We start from the raw sequence: 15,461 nt of genomic DNA on the forward strand, positions 1-15,461 counted from the left end.
ATTATGCTAGATTTGACTTCTTGGTTAACAGAGAATCCAAAGCACTTCAGTAGGGAATGTTTTGCATTCCTCCCTGGCTGGGGCATAGAGGCTTGTGGTAGCACAGACATAGTGTTCTAGTTCTGTTGTATGTGTAGAGAAAAGCATATCATCCTCAATCTGACAAGGATCCTGAAGATTCACAGCAGCTGCTGCAGTTCATGTACAATTCCCTTTACTCACTTAAAAATAGCAATTTCAGTTGTAGGTATAACTGGCCTTAAAATGTAAATTATCTTGATACACTACAATGGTTTGTTACAATAAATATAAGCCTTATTCATTCATTGGTTTGTGTAGGAGTCAGAACAACAGCTGTAGTTGAAAAAAGATGGTGGTGGTACATACCAGTCATATAAGTCTGCTATGCTCAGTCTGCATGTTGACACTGTCATTTTTATTTTCAACATTTCCATACTGTATACTCAGAGGAAGAAATGTATTAATGAAAATGTGGCTTACAGCTTTGTGCTTCAAAAGCTACAAATACCAGAACAGTAGTTTGATTGCAGTTGCCTCAAAATGTTTCTACCGTATACAAATTTCATTCTACAATCAAAATCTAAACCTTAATACTCAGTAAAATAGCATATATACAAAAGAGCAAGTCATTATGCAATTAACTGGTAAAACAAACATGAATAGTTGTCAAAATATATTATTTTCATGGTATGTTGATGGAAGAGGAACAATGGTGGACTTGGGCCCTGGCTTGTCCGTTTGAGTAAAAACTAGCCTCTGGAGATACTGTATACACACAGAAAACACACACGCCCGCACACATTCCCACACGCACAAGAACATACAGTTAAATCTGAAGATGCTAACAGACATGCCAGAGGGAAAGAAAAGAGTGTTCATTAAAATGGTTTCAGTAAAAAATAAGAAATTAACACATTTTAAAATACATTTAAAAACATGTTGAAACTATTAATATCCACATTTTCCAATGCCTTGCTGCATAAATAATAGTCCCAAGCCACGCTTCTATAATGGGCACTCTCACTCCAAACGTTTTACTTCATGGCGAGGACACTCAGTAGACGGGAAAGGAAATGTTTCTGTTGGCTTCACAGCCCTGGCATGATGTAGGCAATGTTGTCCAAGGTGTTGGACTGAAAGAGACATAAAAGAAGGAGAGAAATGTTTCAAGCTGGCCTTATGCAACACACTTGCTGTCACACAAAGTGCTGTCACTACAGCCACATATTTTTACTTTACAGCCCAAGTGGGAGATGAAACCTTTCAGAACAACATTTCAAATAGATGGCAAGGTGTGAGTGATTTACCAAGACTTGGCGGGGACATCCGTTGAGCTGGGGGATCTGTGCTGTGAGGCAGGTCAGGGGTCCCAGGGCACACAAGATGGAGTCCAGCAGTACAGAGAGACTGCCTGACACCGCCACCATCCCCTGAGTGAGGTGAGATCAGAGGCAGTTAGTCTAGTGGTCACACACACAAATCTTTGTTCAGTCTTTACTCATATGAAGTGATAATGAGACATTTCTGTTATAGGTGAAGAGAGTACGTTTGGACACAAGAGCTAAGTTAAAAGATACAAGGAATAGGTGGTTGGTGTGTGTGTGTACCTCTGTCTCCTGTAATCGGTGGCCGATGAGGGACAGGGACTCTCCCAGTAGTTGCAGGTGGGCGGCCGCATCGATGGGGTCGACATCAGGGACCCGTGCTGGTGACAGGGACACACCCACAGACGCCCGGTTGGGGGACACCAGCCCTGCTCCCAGCCCCATGCCCTTCATAGAGCCTGAGACACACACAAATACAACACACGCAGTGACCAACTGACCATGAGTGTCCTGTGGGCTACTGAGAGAGAGATAAAGCAGCATAGAGAAGGGACAGGACTACTGATTGACTTGGTATCACTGTCAAAGCTGATAGAGCTGCAAGGCCAATGTGGCTGCAGATGGGCTCTTACTAGGGATGCACCGATATCACATTTTTGGTCGATACCGATATCTGATATTTTCCTTGCCCAAAAAAACCAATAGCGATATTTAACATTTTAGCGCCTTTTAAGCATTCTAGTATAGTTAAATAGTTAACGCACACACATGGATGCAGCGGTCTATGGCACTGCATCTCAGTGCAAGAGGCATCAATACAGTCCCTGGTTCGAATCCAGGCTGTATCACATCCGGCTGTGATTGAGAGTCCCATAGGGCAGCGCACAATTGACCCAGCGTCATTACATTTCACGTAAACCCTGTTTTTCTGCATCAAAGTAGCAGTCCTTGTACCTAGCATTGAGCATGGTGGTGACAGTAAAGAGGCTCAGAGAGAATGCCACCGAATTGCTTGTTCACAGCCTAAGTTATAACCCCACGGTCGGTGTGGGCAGTTTTGTTGAGCAGGCGTTTCAATGCCGTGACAGAGGGTATCTGCTGCAGACACAGTTGATTAGCTTATTTTTCCAGTCAGTTGTTCGAATGGCACTAGGGGTGGGTTCATGTTTCCATGTTTCAAACATGTTCTCATGTGCCATTGAAATGGCAGCAGCGGTATGAGAACCAGCACATTCTTGAGCATGCAATACAGCTTTCCTCAGTAGGAAATCCTCGTTGAAACACTGCTGTCAGACTCAGCATGCTCATGGGGCTGACATCGCTGGTCCAAATGTCAGTCGTGACACACATAGCAAGTAGCATAATGAATTCCATTATCTTGGCGTTAATGGATTTCGCCTTTGAGTTGTCTCGCTGAAATGTTCTTACTCTTTCAAATGACTGCTCAACTTGAACTTGTTTAGTTGTTGGAAGTGTGCACTTAGTATTTTTCTGCTTTTGTTCTGTGTAGCGCCGTATTTTTTGTGGCATCATTACGTCATCTACTTATATACGTATGCACGTCAGCTTTGACATCGATTTTGCACATCGGCATTAAACTAGACATCGGGCCGATTCCGATGGTGGCATTTTTAGCTAATATCGTTCGATTCCGATATGCTCACCGATTTATCGTGCATCCCTAGCTCTTACCTTTGCTTTTGACTCCATCTGTGGAGCTCTTGCGTTTGACTGTGGTGGCCTCAGCTTTGTTCTGCTTGTGCTGCAGGTACTGAGCTTTCTGCTTCCACACCTACGTGTATATAGAAGCAATTTAGGCCATGGACCATGACTCATAGCATAGTGCTGGCGGGCCATTCTTAAATTGATTTCAAATGTTTATAGAATTATCAATCAAATCTCTTTTTAAATTGGTAATTTCAAGTGAAACTTACCAGTTTATCTTTTTCTGGGAGCTGTTTCCACACCTCTGCCAACTTTTTGCTCAGCTCTCCAAACACTGCAAACAGTAAAGTCTTTCTTTAGGTTTTGTATAGCATATGTACCACAATCATTAATAGTTACAATGTAATTATAAAAAGGGATAACTCTGCCCACCTAGTCCCGGCTGCTCTGCATTGATGTTGACCCTGTACTCTTTACAGAACACCTGGTACGCTGTTGTGTTCTTCTTCTTGGGCTGAGAGAAAGGAGAAGAGCAGAGTATATAAGCATTTCACTACACCCGCAATAACATCTGCTAAATCAGTGTATGTGACCAATCAAATTTGATATTTACTGTACATATATATACTGTACAAAATGCAGGAAACACTGTCTAAAAGCCTAAACTACCAATCTGTTTTGGTTCTTACCTTATCTTTCTCCTTCTCGTGCTTTTCCCTTTCCCTCTCCTCCTTCTTTTTCTTCTTCTCCATCATTGCTACTTCATTACTTTGATGATGGTGAGTAAGGATGGGAGTAGGGATCGGGGCCCCCATGGCATACATTCCACCAGCTGCAGAGTGATTGGCTGAGCCATGGGTATGCGTGTGGCCTCTCGATGGGTCCCCTGGAGAAAGCATACAAGGAGCACATATTAGAATGCATAATAAAAGTAACTGTTGAAGTAACCAATGTTAAACATCTTTCTGCAATAGGACTAAGGCAGACTAGAGGCAGCGTTCCAAAAGTTTCTAATCACCTCCTGATCCTTTGCTGTGCTTCTTCTCTCTCCCGCCTTTGTCTTTCTCCCTGTCCTTCTCTTTCTCCCTTTTCTTCTTGCTTTTCTTGCTCTTCTTCTTTTTCTTTGACAGATGCTTGTACGAGTCGTCTATCACCAGCTCTCCTGCCTCCAGTTCGCCCCCTGAGGAGGAGCTGTCTCCCCCCATACCCCCACCGTAGTGCCCTGACACACAAGAGAGAGGACATAGGGTTCATGCAGGAATCAACACAAATACAGGAAAAGTGGTTAAGGGCACATACAAATGTGTTTCTAATAATGTCTCTCATAGCGATAAATCTAGCCAAAGGCAATCTTACCCTCCACCTCCACTTCTTTCCCCACAACAGGCAGTGGATCTCGGCTCTGCTGCATCTTCTTGGGGACTTTAGAGAGCTGCTTCCGGTCTCTGTCCTTCTCCTTTTTTATCCCCCCTTTTGAGGATGAGGAGGAGTGGGGAGGGAAGGGAAAGCCCTCTCCTTCGGCCTTCTCCTTAGGCGAGACCATGAGCTTCATCCTCAGCCCATCCGGCTCACGTATGTTCAGGAGATCTCCTTTAGGGGTACCGGTACCACCATGGAACAGAGACGACGACTTGGAGGAGGAGTGCTTTTTGGAAGAGGAGGATGAGGACATAGGGCGGGAATGAGAGGAGTGGCTGCCTTTGCTTCCTCCGGTGCTCCCATCACGTTTGCGGTCTTTGGAGGAGTGGGAGGAAGAGAAGGAGGGGTAGGAGGGCTTCTTGTGCAGGTGTGGGCTTGGGTCTGAGCCAGTGGCCATAGGGGAGGTGATGGCCTGTAGGAGCCCCATGGCTGTGTCTGTGGGATGGGAGGAAGACGAGGAGGACAGGGAAGGGGAGTGGTCTGACGACTTTCGCTTCTTCTTGTGGGGAGGTGGGCCTGAGAATTGCTGGTCTGGTAAAGAACATAGTGAAGGGAGAGTGAGAACATAATGAATCGGTTCAGCATAAAATTCACGCAAATAATTCAATATTTTTTATTGACAGAGCAGAATTCCTTCCTCCCTTACCTCTGTAATAGTAGTCTTCATTGTGCTTTTTCTTCTTCTTGTGGGGGTCCCCTCCCAATAAGAAAAGTTCTGAGTCCTAAATGAAAAAGTCAGGATTTGACTAAATTTACAACCAACAGAAACTACATGGCACTACATTTTGAAACCAGTGTTCTGCTGTTACCTTGGGCCGTTTCTTGGAGGACTTGCGGACCTGTGCAGCAATCTCCTCCTCCTCTCTAAGCAGGTCCTTGTATGATCTCCTCTTCTCTCTCTGACTGCGACCAGCCACAAGGCCCACTTCCCCTTCCATCCCTACCTCTGAGAAAGAGAGAGTTGTAATGCACACTGAGAACATCAGGCATTGCATGACAATTGGAATGATGATGATGACTTTTAATAACTAAATTATTGACAGATTTCTCCAAAATAACATAAGAGGCACAAGAGGAAAGAACTGGCACAAATTACCAACTACTCCTTTCTTCTTGATCTCCTCAAAAGCCATGATCTCTCTTTTCTCCTCAACAGGGTTGCTCGTCTCTCTGTGTCACTAACAAAAGCAAGATATTAGAACAGTCATAAGGATATGGAGGAAACATCAACCACTGACTCAGCCAATATAACACTGACATGCAACTTGTGACTTGGAGCAGTTTTACTGCAAAATACAGGATATTTACATTTCACTGTGAACGGAAGGATGTCAAAAATAAGAGACAGACAACAATAAAGAAGTATTTTAACACCAAATTGATCAAACTGAGTAAGCCCCTTCAAAAAGCAAGAACTGCCTTGTTACAACTCGCCACCACATATGGGTGATGAGAGAGGACATTCAATTGCTGTCTCTCCTTAAACTTTGGATAACCGTCTACACTGATAAATGGCATGCTTGAGCCTATAGTAATAATAGATACATTACAAAACTGAAGTGTGTTTAGGCAATTGAAGGATAAATTCCCGCCTACTTTCGAAAAAATACACAAACACACCCCCTTTCATTAGCTGAGAGTCCCTAACTCCCAAAATGTGCAACCTCTTCTAACTCGTATTGCTGATTATGTGCTGGGTTATCCGGAAGGTACTGCAATAGCAGTCCGTGGCTTCTGGTGCAGCTAGGCCTATGTCAGTCTAAACGGACAAATAAATACATTTTCATGCATTTGGTTCATAAATTCTGTTTTAGTATGCTGAGATGAAAATATGTGAATTTTACTGTCGCAAAGAGAGAAGAAATGTAAATTATATGTAATTTTACTACCTCTCCGGATTCACCAATTTACGCGGTTCCAGTCGCCATCTTTGATATCAGTCTACAACGATGAGTGTCGGCAGGGGGAGGGACTTGACTGGGATGTAGCGAATCACAACAATGAAATCGTGTACGTTATTGCAGTGCACAATGTCAATTGGCTGGAAATATACATTGCGTCTATTAATTTCAAGATATTGTAACCAATATGTAACAATTACTTTTCATTTACTAATTCTATGAATGGATAATGATACCTGCATTAACTGACAATGCATATTGATGTTACACCGTCTTTTTCTTATAAAGCAGAGGCAACAAATATTTCCAATTTTTTTTATTAATCCATTAACTCAGATTGTTACAACCATTTACAACAATGACCATGATTAATTTTTACAGTAAACATTCATGTACAACACATGCAAGGCAACAGAAAAAAAGGCAGGTACACAAAGATGTTGAGAGGAAGACCAACACAACAATCAAGGGTAATGAGTTCATAAAGATTTTTTTTATTTACTTTATCACAGTAGTATTCCCATTACCCCGCCATAAACAAAAGAATGTATCCACAAAGAGATCCCCCTCTACCTATCCCCCAAATTCTGCTTCTGTAGACTGAGTGACGTGAAGCTGGCCAGCAAGTCGGTTACCTCATCAACCTGAAACAGAAGAGAAGCCATAATTGTCACCAATGAAGACTCATTCATTCTTGTAATAAGAATGATACCAATTGGTTGTGTTACCATTTGGTTCAATGCCAAAAAAAACAGGTGTGTGTGTGAGAGAGAGTGAGTTAAACACAAATGTCTCTTACCTGTTCTTTGGTGCGTGTGTGCTGCAGCTGTGTTGAGATATGATCCAGTCTCTCTCTGGCCTCACTCTGTCCCATCACATTCAGGTACTCCCTCAGCATTTGAATGATCTACAGAGCCATGGAGAGAGAGAATTTCAGACTGCACAAATAAATGTTGGTATACTAATGTTTACATAGTGCTGTTGTAATAACCCCTTATTACCTGTGTGACCTCCCCTCTAAGAGTTTCTATACTCCTCGAGTCTCCTTCCTGCAGGATGTTGAGTTTGGAGCGTGCCAGGTGCAGGGGGGTCCTTCCTGCTCGGTCTAGGGCATCCACACGTGCTCCTGAACAGAAACACAACATTAACAAGTTATCATTAGCAGGTGTACAGTATGTATGTCCATGTGTCTTCATACAGTATGGCTTCTCACCTCCTCTCAGCAATGTGGTAATTACAGGCACGTGGTTGGTACAGGCCGCTGCAGAGACAGGCGCAGAAGTGGAAAGATTTTGGAAAATATACATTATTCAGATATGGAAAAGTTAAATCAAAATAAATTGTTCATCTTTTACTTTTCTGCCATTGGGACCTAATGTAGCAATGTTGTACACCCCTGAACCAAATGCTATACTTTCAGTGCCATGTGTTGTTCTTACCCAGATGGAGAGGGGTGTTCCCAAGGCCATCCCGCTGGTTAGGGTCAGCGCCGTAGCTCAGAAGAAGTTGCACTGGAAGGAAGGGGACAAGTTAATACTTTGTTCACAGTAATGCTGCTGTGATTATTATCAGTTCATAACAATGTCATTACTGTTGAGTAATGAATCATGAGCCCCTTGCACTTCTCAGTTTGACTTACCGATGCTCTCGTTGCCATTACAGGAGGAGAAGTGGAGGGCTGTTCTTCCTTTGTCATCTGCTGCACAAGGGTCTATGTCTTCTAGAAGAAGCCTGCGCACTGGATAAAAAAAGAGACAGAAACGTTAAACACCTGAAAGGGATACCATATATTACTTGGTCTTGTTGAGTCTTACAATAGTTGATGTTCCGATAGTTCTCTTCAGTGCCTACCTGTATCAATGTCGTTGCCATTGGCAGCCTCTCGGAACCTCTTCACCGCTAGAGAGAATGAACAAACAAGCCAAAGGTTAGGTAAACATCAGGTAGAATGCTAAACTCTGTGCTTTGAGTGTTGACATGCCTATCACCGTCTGATGTATTAGGCTAGTATAATGCATACTGATGATACTTTTGTCAAAGTTCAGGAGCCATAGGCAGATGCCTTGCATGACATCCCGTCCCTCCACAACATTCATACAGCTTTACACTATTCACACCTCATGATTGCAACATTCATACAGCTTTACACTATTCACACCTCATGATTGGGTGTGTAATTCACGGCTCTCTCCATCAACCCAATTTTTTTCTCTCCAATTTTGAGTGTGTGGAGTTTCTGTACCATAAATATCTTTTCCAATGGGCCCCACATGTCGCCGTGCTCTCCCGTGTCGCCTCGCTCTACACCCTGTCACCTTCCCGGGTTTGCTGCTCGCCACACCCGCCACTGATCCAACTCGACTGGGTTCCCATAACAAGTGGAGGTACCGAAGTTCTTGTTCAGCGGTCTGTCCCGTACGACTCAATCTCACCGTGCCCTCTCCAAAGCCAGTTATCCCAAATCCCCCAGCAGCACCTCCATCCATCCTCTCCTCATTTATCTTTAGTTCACCCTCTTTCTCCTCCGCTTCTTTTGGTTCAGTCCCCACGGTGCATTCACCCTCCGAGCTTGAACGTTCATCGTCAGAAGCTGTTGCAACAATTGGACTCCACCCGTCCATTTTCACCGACTCATGTGGAATATTTATTTTGGCGTTTCTCTCTTCAAAATGATTCTCGTTCGCAAGCCAGTACTAGGAGCTACGAAAATAGTCATTTATGTTGATGAACTGACTTGCAACTTTGAATACGTCGTTTATTTACTCGGTTGACATCGCTGGCTCTAGAACATCAATACATAATCTATTCTACGCATATTTACCATTGTGGCTCATATGTTCATGCTTTGAATTCAAGATGCGTCCCTGTTACAAGAACCAAAATGTCTCCTGTTTCATTATTTAAATTCTCACGAGAACAAGCAGTAAAATGCGCTCCCATTGTAAAGAGGGACGTTGACAAGGACCATTACCAATCAGAGCCTACGTTGTTCGTTCTCTCGACACAAAGCACCCACCCCCGTGCTAAAAAAGCCAATGAGCAAGCGGGACACGCGGGATGTGTGATACAGTATTCAATTTCGGGTTAGTTCTACGTGAGCTCCTTGGGACCATAACCTTAACCTTTACCTTAACCATTATGCGTTTCAACTTCAATGTGTGTGTGTGTGTGGGGGGGGGGGAAGCAAAGAACATGTAATATCTTTCATAAAATTTGATATTATGAATAAAATCATGGATGATTTTACACTCAAGAAATCTTGAGAGCAGATACGATTTAGAGTGAAGAAATTCAAGATATATTATTTGCCCATAACCAGGGGCGAAAATCTGATATCAACCTTGGAGGGGACAATTACATGACATTTTCTCAAGAGCAATTCCTGAGGGGGACACCAAAAGTAGTGCTGTAACACATAGCCTACGTTGTAATATGTTAAATGTATATTGAGGAACCATAATTCCTACAACTGAATAATTGATAGGTACAGTAGTTAACTGAAGGGGTTTCCCAACTTGTTCAAATGTTTAAATCATTATAATACTACTACTAATAATAGTTATAGCAGTGCTCCTTACCAGTCCACTATGTATGCAGGTATTCGTACTTACATCCAGCAATATCAAGAAAGGCCAGTAGGTAGCAATGGTACTGTACACTGTATGGGTGTAGTTTTCATAAATACAATGAACATGGTGTGATCACATCTAAAAGAATTTCCATTGAGAACCATCACAAAGTTGGTCTCCGTATTGAATTGACCTTTTAATTTTACTTTTTCTGATACATTTATATAGTCATTAAATGTGCCACTGGCCTGAGTCTACTACAATATCTTTACAAGAACAAAAAGCTTAAAATAAGTACAGTTCTAAAAGCAAAATAACTACTTCAATGAAAAACCCAAATAAATCAAACAAAATATCCTTCAGTCAGTGTCTCAACTCTTCAAACAGCAGCTATGGACAAGTATGTCGCACAAAGTATGCAATTTTAAATAAAATAACATGAAATAAATAATTTGTAAGTGTACTGTCATGTACTAAAAACTACTAAACAAAAGAACAAATATCAATTACACCAGGGGTTCTCAAACAGGGGTCCATGGACTAATTGCAAGGGGTCCGTGAAATAAAAAAGTGTAATGAATGTAGTCAGTACCACAAGGTTTCCAGTAAGTTTACATATAATATAGAGTGGAGGTCCCTGAGGACCTCTCAAAACCTTGCCTGCCTTGCCTCAAAATATGCAGGGGTTCCAGTACGCAAAAAAGTTGAGAACCACTGCTATACACACTACTGAACAAAATAACCAAACATATGTTTGCGGGTTTCAATGGATCCAACAAATTGCTGGCTGATATTTTCCTTCTTGAGACTGTCCAGCCTGTCTTTATGTACATTACAGACAACTACGCCGTTCAGTCTCTCTTGGCCCATGCTAGCCCGTAGCCAAGTCTTTAACCTGCGGAGTGCACTGAAACTCCTCTCAGCCTCACATGAAGACACTGGCACCACAAACAAAATTCTGATCAGCACCTCAACTTGGTCAAACAACCCCCGCACCTCCACTGGAAGCCTCCTGAGGACCTCTGCTGCTGCAGGGGTATTTGTTGTGAAAGAGAGGGATCTGCACTGAAAGAGAATCTATGTTCAGTTCTGGGTACTGATCTAGAGACTCATCCAACTCCCCCGTGAGAAGCGCTCTTTCCAACTTTTGCAGGACGTTTAGACCGTCCTGGTCAAAACGGTCGCCAAACTGAAACTCCACACCATCCAACACTTAAAAAAATTCTGCCCTATAGTGATCCACTGCTTTGCCAGCAAATCGCCTTGAGTGCGTCTCAATGGATTCAATAGAGTCAATCAATGCTGTTGCTTTCTCATACAGTGCAAGGTAGCTTTCGTCATTTCTCTTGCCCCTAAGAGATGACCGCACACACTCGACTGCAGCCTGCATACCAGAGACAGTCTGAGTTTTCTTCTGCAGTGAAATGTTTAGACATTCAAGCTCTCCAAGAACAGCAGAGGCAAGTGTGAGGCCCAACACAGTCTTGCCTTTTCTGAAGTGCTCGAATAAGCCACTGGCAGTTGAAGCTGTCTTGGATGCAGATTTTGCCATCTCCTCTAGGCTGCTTAGTACCCGCTCATACTGCCCTAGCACAGCTCTTATAGCAGTATTCCGCACAGTCCACCTTGTTGGACATAGGGGTTTCCGGGTGGGCAGATTTGTTTCTTTGGACGTGGCAATTGATTCAAACATGCTCTTAAACTTTCCTGACTGGCCATAGAGGACACCTAACTGATGGACCCAAGAAAGGGAATCCGGGATCAGTGGGGAGGCTGAGCAGCCAGCCTGTGTAATCAGATTTACACAGTGTGCTCCACAATGGACATAGAGGGCTAATGGCTGCTGCCTTCTCACAATTGCCTGTGCACCTGTGTATTTTCCTGCCATGTTTGAGGCACCATCGTAACTCTGCCCACGTAAGCCAGACATGGGCAAATTGAGCCTCAACAACACTTCAGTTGCCACTTTCGCAATGCCCTCGCCTGTTGTCTCCGACACACTGTATAGCCCAATAAACTCCTCGTGAGGGACAAGGTCATGGTCAACATAACGCAGAAAGACACTCTCCTGTTCAGCCCCAGAGACATCTTGAGTACCATCAACAATTAATGAAAATTGTACAATCGGAAGAGACCTAATCTCAGCTGCAATGCCTCGAATGATTGTATTGGCCATGATGTTCAGAATTTCATTCTGTGCTTTGGGGCCTCTTGAAACGTCAACACTCTGTTGGCAAGAGTTTGCGGTTCAAAAATTGTGGGTGTGGCTGATATGGTTTTGTGCCATCACTGAGGTAACTGGACAATGCTGTGCCACTCTCCCCTATACTGGTGCTGCTGGTGTAACGGATGTGAAATGGCTAGCTAGTTAGCGGGTACGCGCTAGTAGCGTTTCAATCAGTTACGTCACTTGCTCTGAAACCTAGAAGTAGGGTTGCACCTTGCTCTGCAAGGGCCGTGGCCTTTGTGGAGCGATGGGTAACGATGCTTCGTGGGCGACCGTTGTTGATGTGTGCAGAGGGTCCCTGGTTCGCGCCTGTGTCGGGGCGAGGGGACGGTTTAAAGTTATACTGTTACACTGGCAACAAGGGTGACACCTGGTCCTGCCGTGGCTGTGACATTGTTCTCTGAAGTCTCTCTCCCTGGCTCTTTCCCTTTCCCCACCCTCACTGACTCAGTCTGTCTCCTAGAAAATAAATAAGGTGTTTTCCGTACTCCTAACTACCGGTACCCAAAACTACACAATTAATCACAACAGCAATACCATTGCCATAAACAAATCTTAGTTTAGTCATCAGTTTAAGTTGAGAGCGGGGGTATTGTTAAAGGAATTTAATTCCTATCTGTTTATCAACCAATTCAATTAAAACACTCTGCCCATACATAAGAATTTGTAAGATAATTATCAGCATTAAATGGACAGAAACCAGTCTTAAAATCAATCAATCAATAGCGTTTATTCTCGAGAGTATTGAATCATAGTACAATTTACATCAGGTTATATAATAAAGATGATGTCATAGGTTTTAATGTCCATCCTCCTCTAGAATACAATGGCAGTATAGTTAGAGTTCTCATTACTGTCTGCCACCTGTTAAACTATCTGCAACCAACCCAAGGTCTTTCCCCTCCCTGGGTAGAGACAAAATGTCCTGTAAGGAACACAGCATTCCAGCCTGTCTGAAGATAACTCCATTCTTTCTAATAAGGAACACATAATATTCAGCATTATGATTATAATAAGTTTCATTCATACAGTAACATCTAAGTCAAATGTATACATATTTTAGTCATTAAACACAAAAATCCCATAACAGGTATCCATGGCATTTTCCAATTATGTCCCTATTTTACAAGTCAAAAAAATTGAGAACCTTTCATAATGTTGCCAAACAAAGACTCAACAAACTTACGTGAGACTCCCTGTCTCTGCCAGTCTGTCCCTGCATATCTGTCCCCAGCTCTGCTGTCTGTGTGCCAACTGTTGCCTGCTCTGCCTAATGACATCATTGTGAAACATTTCCATTAGCATTTCACTTCTTTCTTATGAACATTTTATCAACTAGTCTTTGAGATATTAGGCTACTAGAGTTCTTACTTTGCGTTTTGGTGTACTGAAAAATACTCCGATGTCCGTCTTTTTTACCTGACTGGCTGGCTGGCCGGTCTAGCTGCACACACACACATTTACACAACATATGCTGCAACCTTTTCTAATTTTAATATAGTTTGTTTCATATTGGCTGGCTTCCAACAATAGCTGAATTTGTAAAGCTAGCGAGCACCAATTTCGTTTCTGTGGTGTTTGCTATAATCTTTGCTACCTGGTTAAATAAAGGTGAAATAAAATAAATTTTAAAAAGTTCACTAGCGACAATTTAGCTTTTGCAATGAGACCATTAAATATATTTAAGACAATGGTATAAGAGAGTGTAGTTCTGTTCAGTTTGGACTTCAGTTTATCGCTAACCTTATCACAGGGACTTTGAAGCACTACAGCTGCATGCTGATCTTGGAATAAACTGACAATAGCAAAGATTCCATCTTTGACGACGCCACATTAATGGAATAGGTACTAGCTAGCTTGCTAGTTAATGTTTGCTTTAGTTTGAGCGCTAGCTCTGCAAATTCAGCTAGTGTGTGAACCCTGCCAACATAAAAAAACAAAAAAAACATTGCTATGGCGCGATTGACTGGATTAACCTCACGTCAGTTACGTACATTGAGTGCCTTTCGGACAGTAGATACGAACCCTCTATTACCTTGCCAGCTAAAGAACTGGCAGTGGATCAAACCATTGTGAGGCAAAGGGCGGGGTGGTCGCAATCTTTTGAAACTTAAAAACGCGCTATTAAGTGTCTATAATCAGCACAAGTGCTTTCATTGCGTATTATTAATATTATTGAAATTACATAGTTATGTTTACAGTGATAGATTGGGGGGACAAATCATATTTTTCCCAGGATGGGGGGGTCGTGTCCCCCCCGTGATTTCCGCCTATGCCCATAACCGTGTAAACTGTATAATACTACAAAAACATGGAAACATCCAAGTTTTATGTTCTCTCTCTTTAATGTCGTACATCTGTTAAAACAGAAAATAAAGTAAGCAGATAAATAACAGTAGTAGGCCTACACAAATAGTATAAAAAATAAATAATGCGTAATTCATAGATCACCATGTAATGAAAACCCAACATCACCCATACTGTTTGTACACACATTCAAATCTAAAGTTTCATCATATAAAACATTCCACAATTTAGTGTAATATAAAATATGATTTAAGGAATACAATGGGATAAGCAGTCAACTCTCAGAGGAATCAGGATGGTTGTTCAACCAAAATATTTGGAATATACAGTCAGTTTGGACACACCTACTCATTGAAGGGTTTTTCTTTATTTTACTATTTTCTACATTGTAGAATAATATTGAAGACATCAAAACTATGAAATAACACATATGGAATCATGTAGTAACCAAAAAAGTGTTTAAAATATAAAAATATGACAGCTTTGCACACTCTTGGCATTCTCTCAACCAGCTTCACGAGGTAGTCATCTGGAATGCTTTTCCAACAGTCTTGAAGGAGTTCCCACATATGCTGAGCACTTGCTGGCTGCTTTTCCTTCACTCTGCGGTCTTACTCATCCCAAACCATCTCAATTGTGTTGAGGTCGGGTGATTGTGGAGGCCAGGTCATCTGATGCAGCACTCCATCACTCTCCTTCTTGGTCAAATAGCCCTTACACAGCCTGGAGGTGTGTTTTTGGTCATTGTCCTGTTGAAAAACAAATGAAGGTCCCACTAAGCGCAAACCAGATGGGATGGGGTATCGCTGCAGAATGCTGTGGTAGCCATGCTGGTTAAGTGTGCCTTGATTTCAAAATAAATCAGTGTCACCAGCAAAGCACCCCCACACCATCATACCTCCTCCTCCATGCTTCATGGTGGGAACCACACATGCGGAGATCATCCGTTCACCTACTCTGCTTCTCACAAAGACACGGCAGTTGGAACCAAAAATCTCAAATTTGGACTCATCAGACCAAAGGACAG

General features: G+C 42.6%; 2 protein-coding genes across 3 annotated transcripts; both read right to left on the reverse strand.

Moving 5' to 3' along the window:
* Window positions 1-426: 426 nt before the first annotated feature.
* On the reverse strand, window positions 427-6,382 carry LOC120044605 (HMG box-containing protein 4-like). Its single transcript, XM_038989276.1, has 13 exons — window positions 6,320-6,382; window positions 5,527-5,608; window positions 5,240-5,376; window positions 5,077-5,152; window positions 4,368-4,961; window positions 4,030-4,233; window positions 3,701-3,897; window positions 3,444-3,525; window positions 3,281-3,345; window positions 3,039-3,138; window positions 1,629-1,804; window positions 1,329-1,451; window positions 427-1,154 (listed from the first exon to the last, which is right to left on the reverse strand). The coding sequence occupies exons 2-13, from the start codon at window positions 5,561-5,563 to the stop codon at window positions 1,110-1,112; spliced, it is 1,836 nt and encodes a 611-aa protein (XP_038845204.1). The 5' UTR covers window positions 5,564-5,608; window positions 6,320-6,382; the 3' UTR covers window positions 427-1,109.
* A 252-nt stretch (window positions 6,383-6,634) lies between these two features.
* Window positions 6,635-9,183, reverse strand: LOC120044606 (ankyrin repeat domain-containing protein 54). 2 transcript variants are annotated; one of them, XM_038989278.1, is made up of 8 exons: window positions 9,153-9,183; window positions 8,183-8,230; window positions 7,971-8,069; window positions 7,771-7,842; window positions 7,545-7,592; window positions 7,333-7,457; window positions 7,131-7,238; window positions 6,635-6,975 (listed from the first exon to the last, which is right to left on the reverse strand). In XM_038989278.1, exons 1-8 carry the CDS (start codon window positions 9,163-9,165, stop codon window positions 6,901-6,903), a joined length of 588 nt encoding a protein of 195 aa, XP_038845206.1. In that variant the 5' UTR covers window positions 9,166-9,183; the 3' UTR covers window positions 6,635-6,900. The 2 variants fall into 2 exon arrangements, with proteins under 2 accessions (XP_038845206.1, XP_038845205.1); XM_038989277.1 differs by lacking the exon at window positions 9,153-9,183 and adding an exon at window positions 8,574-9,146.
* Between the last annotated feature and the right edge of the window lie 6,278 nt (window positions 9,184-15,461).

The sequence above is a fragment of the Salvelinus namaycush genome, chromosome 3 (genome assembly GCF_016432855.1).
Source record: "Salvelinus namaycush isolate Seneca chromosome 3, SaNama_1.0, whole genome shotgun sequence".
Taxonomy (NCBI): domain Eukaryota; kingdom Metazoa; phylum Chordata; class Actinopteri; order Salmoniformes; family Salmonidae; genus Salvelinus; species Salvelinus namaycush.

Bases quoted from the DNA above. Each gene is read 5' to 3' on its own strand.
- LOC120044606 (XM_038989277.1), bottom strand. From the start codon at position 8,952: ATGGACGGGTGGAGTCCAATTGTTGCAACAGCTTCTGACGATGAACGT. The intron at 7,593-7,770 runs GTAAGAACAACA...CTGTCTCTGCAG, and splicing joins GAACACCCCTCTCCATCTGG to CGGCCTGTACCAACCACGTG. The intron at 7,239-7,332 runs GTAATAAGGGGT...ATGGCTCTGTAG, and splicing joins TTAGAGGGGAGGTCACACAG to ATCATTCAAATGCTGAGGGA.
- LOC120044605 (XM_038989276.1), bottom strand. From the start codon at position 5,563: ATGGCTTTTGAGGAGATCAAGAAGAAAGGAGTAGTTG. The intron at 5,153-5,239 runs GTAACAGCAGAA...TTTTTCATTTAG, and splicing joins CCTCCAAGAAACGGCCCAAG to GACTCAGAACTTTTCTTATT. The intron at 4,962-5,076 runs GTAAGGGAGGAA...GTTCTTTACCAG, and splicing joins TGAAGACTACTATTACAGAG to ACCAGCAATTCTCAGGCCCA.